This window comes from Pteropus alecto, unplaced genomic scaffold, assembly GCF_000325575.1.
Source record: "Pteropus alecto unplaced genomic scaffold, ASM32557v1 scaffold213, whole genome shotgun sequence".
Lineage (NCBI taxonomy): Eukaryota > Metazoa > Chordata > Mammalia > Chiroptera > Pteropodidae > Pteropus > Pteropus alecto.
In genome coordinates, this window is record NW_006434829.1 from 3,664,265 (window position 1) to 3,667,806 (window position 3,542).

Here is a 3,542-nt window from a genome sequence, read left to right on the forward strand (position 1 = left end):
ATGTTTTAAAAAAAAAAAAAAAAAAAAAAAAAAAAAAAAAAAGGCCTATAAACGTCACATACTGAGCAGCTCAGCATGTCCCCCTCCCGCTGCTCAAGACACTCAGCGCCTGCCGCGTCAGCTCCTCAAACGCGCCGGCAGGGTCCCACCGCAGCACCCGTGCTCTGCCGGCGGGTGCTGCTTGCCCCCGCTGTCCGCTCCAATGCCACCCCAGAAAGGCCTTCCCTGACCTTTTATTTTCTTCATAGCACTTAATCACTATCTCAAACTACGTTATTTATGTTTACTTGCTTAACGCCTGTCTCCTCCACCAGAAGTAAACTCCACGAGCAGGGCCCTTGACTGCCTGATTCAGTGGTATTCCCGGCACCCAGCACAGTGCCTGGCACATAGGAGGTGTTCAATAAATACTTGTTGAATGAATGAATGAAGAAAGAAAAAGGTAATCCGCATAGACATTCATGCCTAAGAAGGAATTGATACACGGCCCTCGATGAAGGGGTATCGAGGCCTCCTATTCATTATTGCCCAAACGACAGAAACGGAGACCAAGCATTATTAGTGACCCCTTCTACCATCCACTCCTCCGGCCTCCCCCAGCTGGGGCCGAGCTGCGTGTCACAAACGGAGCCCGAGGCAATCTGGATGGAGAAAAGTTCTAACTCTGCTTGCTTCTTCCTATTTACATTCAGCTATTTCCAAAAAATTCAAGTTAAAAATATGTGATGTAGCCACTAGAAAAGTCTAACAGAGACACAGTGATTAGCAGAATCCACAAAATTAAAGAGAGTTCGAGGGCACGTATGTCTATCAACGATTTCTGATAGGCCAAGTGAATGGGAACTGAGTCACCTAAAACCTAAAATGAAATTTAATGCCATCTAGGAAGGGGTGGATATTTATGAATATTTTGAGGACATACAGGTAACGTGGGTTCAGAAATAATGGGACATATAAAAAGATATGTAGGGGCTGAATCAAGGGGAACCTCAGAAATACCAGGACACCGTCTCAGTGGGAGCTGTCCATTTTCAAGCGCAGTTTTCGGTATACTTGAATCAAAAGGGGGTCGTGAGCTCCCGACGAGGGGAGTACCTGGGGTAACTGTTGAATGAAGCGTCAACAGAAGGTGACGCAGGAGGCTGGGTAATGATCATGGTTTCCTGTGTAGCATTTCAACTACGGAGGCATGGTGCCAGAATCGCAAGAGACGCACACCCACGTTGGGGGATGGGAAACGCTGGGACCTCACAGCCCATCTTGGGCAGACACCAGAGGGATACCGGATTCGAAGTCAAGTTGCGGAACACACTTGGCATGAATCAAAAAAAATCAACCTCACATATGCCTCTTCGAAAAGAATGTTCTGCTGGGGCTGGCTGTGAAAATTTCTTGGGGAAATGCAGGTATTTACAGGGTTTCCTTCCTAGTGGCACTTATGGGTTTTAAGATTTTTAACTCTTAGCAAAACGCTTTATATAACTGATATTTTGAGATGGTTTCTCTCCTTGGTGTGCACCCTCTGGTGGATGCAGAGGCTGGTGCTCTGGCTGAAGGCCTTCCCACACTCGTCACACTTAAAAGGCTTCTCCCCAGTGTGCACTCTCTGGTGGATGCAGAGGCTGGAGCTCTGGCTGAAGGCCTTCCCACACCCACAACATCTGTAGGGCTTCTCCCCCGTGTGCACTCTCTGATGGATGCAGAGGCTCGAGCTCTGGCTGAAGGCCTTCCCACACTCATAACATTTATAGGGTTTCTCTCCTGTGTGAACTCTTTGATGCATGCAGAGGCTGGAAGTGTGCCTGAAGGCCTTCCCACACTCTTCACATTTAAAGGGCTTCTCTCCGGTATGGACTCTCTGATGCATGCAAAGGTTTGAACTATTACTAAAGCCCCTTCCACACTCGCTACAGACATACGGCTTCTCACCTGTGTGAACCCTCATGTGAATCTGAAGATGTGAGCTCCAATTGAAAGCTTTGCCACACTCGTAACATTTATAGGGCTTTTCCACTGTGTGGATTTTCTTATGTCTGTTAAGTTTTGTTGTAGTACTAAAATCCTTACCACAATCATCGCATTTATAGACCTTCTCTCCTGTGTGGTCTCTCCAATGAATATGAAGCTCTGATATATGAAAGAAACCCTTATCACACTTGTCACATTTATGGGGCTTCTCAGCAGTGTGAATTTTCTGATGCATAAAAAGGTCTGCTCTCTCAGAGAAGAACTCCCTACACATGGGGCACTTGTAGATCATTTTTCCTATTTGGTATCGTGACTTAGAGGAGAAAATTTCCTTACAACTACCGTAGTTACAGGGTTGCTAGTTCATCCAGTCTCTCATTTGGCCGTTCTGGCAGCTCGTCTCAGGCTCGCTCTATGCGGTAGGGTCAAGGCTGGCCTAAGCTCTTCCCTGCCTGTCTTTCTACGGAAGGTTTCTTCCTGCATAGTGTTCCCCACTCGGTACTACCACTGGGTGTAAAGTGACATTTACTTCCACTCGAATTCTGTTAACTCATCCACACAGAACTTCCTTTCAGGTCCCGAGCTGTCAACATTCCAAGGGGCTCCCAAGGTGCAGACCTCTGCGTTTTTAAGACCCTGGAATCTTCCTCTCGCAGAACAGTCTCGGACTTCTCACTTCTACGAAAAGGACTGCACGGTGCCCCCTGCAGCTGAGGGTGAGATACTGCGTGCTGGTCTCGGTCCCGTGTGGGCTCCCCGCGAGGCGTCAGAGTGGCATTCTGCCCGCCACACATCAGACAGGGCTTCCCAGGAAGCGAGGCCCTCGGCGCGCGTGCGGCTCCTGCCCTGAGGTCCCTACGCAGGCGTCACTGCATCTCCTGCAACGGAAACAGAAACAGAGACACTGACGATGCCTTCTTCGCCCAGCAAACTGCTGATTCCGTAATTAGTTTCACGTAAATGGGACGGCAGTGACACAGACCTTTCCTGGTCTTGAGAAAGCGGCTCTTATCTCCCGGAGAGGTGTCTCCAGGGGTTGCAGGTCTGGAGACGTGTAGAGGTCACGTTCCTGTCACAGCCCGTGTACACAACCCAGTGACAACCACCTACTGCAACTCCCTGAGCATCAAGGAAATGCGGGACAGAAGTCCTCAGAGGCCCTACAGTGAGTGTGAGAAGCAGCTGTTCTGCACAAAGAGCGAGAAGGAAAACTACCTCCGCTCTGAACTTCAGAAGGGACAATGCTGCTGCTTCTGGAGCGTAACATGGTATTCGAGCAGCCTTCCCATCTATAAGGAATACACACGCGACAGATGGGTATCAGATGTCGTTCCCTTGCTTAACTATCCTCAGTGATTTCCTGATGTAAACTCCAAATCCTTAAGCTAAAGCTCAAGGTCCTGCCAGGACCTGGCCCTGCCCTCCCACGGTGCCTGCCTCGGGCCTTTGTACAGACTGGTCCTGTGCCTGAAATGCTCTCTCCGCCCGGAGCCCGTGGTGTGTCAGAGGCCCCGCCTCTACCTAAAGGGGGCCCCTGGTGGAGGTTCTATTTTAATCTTGATTCCTTCAAAGCA

The 3,542-nt window shown here is 49.4% G+C and overlaps 1 protein-coding gene across 1 annotated transcript; it reads right to left on the reverse strand.

Annotated features, from left to right (window-relative positions):
* Window positions 1–853: 853 nt before the first annotated feature.
* On the reverse strand, window positions 854–2,393 carry ZNF664 (zinc finger protein 664). Its single transcript, XM_006909974.3, has one exon. It carries the CDS (start codon window positions 2,258–2,260, stop codon window positions 1,475–1,477), a length of 786 nt encoding a protein of 261 aa, XP_006910036.1. The 5' UTR covers window positions 2,261–2,393; the 3' UTR covers window positions 854–1,474.
* Window positions 2,394–3,542: the final 1,149 nt, after the last annotated feature.

Bases quoted from the DNA above. Each gene is read 5' to 3' on its own strand.
- ZNF664 (XM_006909974.3), bottom strand. From the start codon at position 2,260: ATGATCTACAAGTGCCCCATGTGTAGGGAGTTCTTCTCTGAGAGAGCA.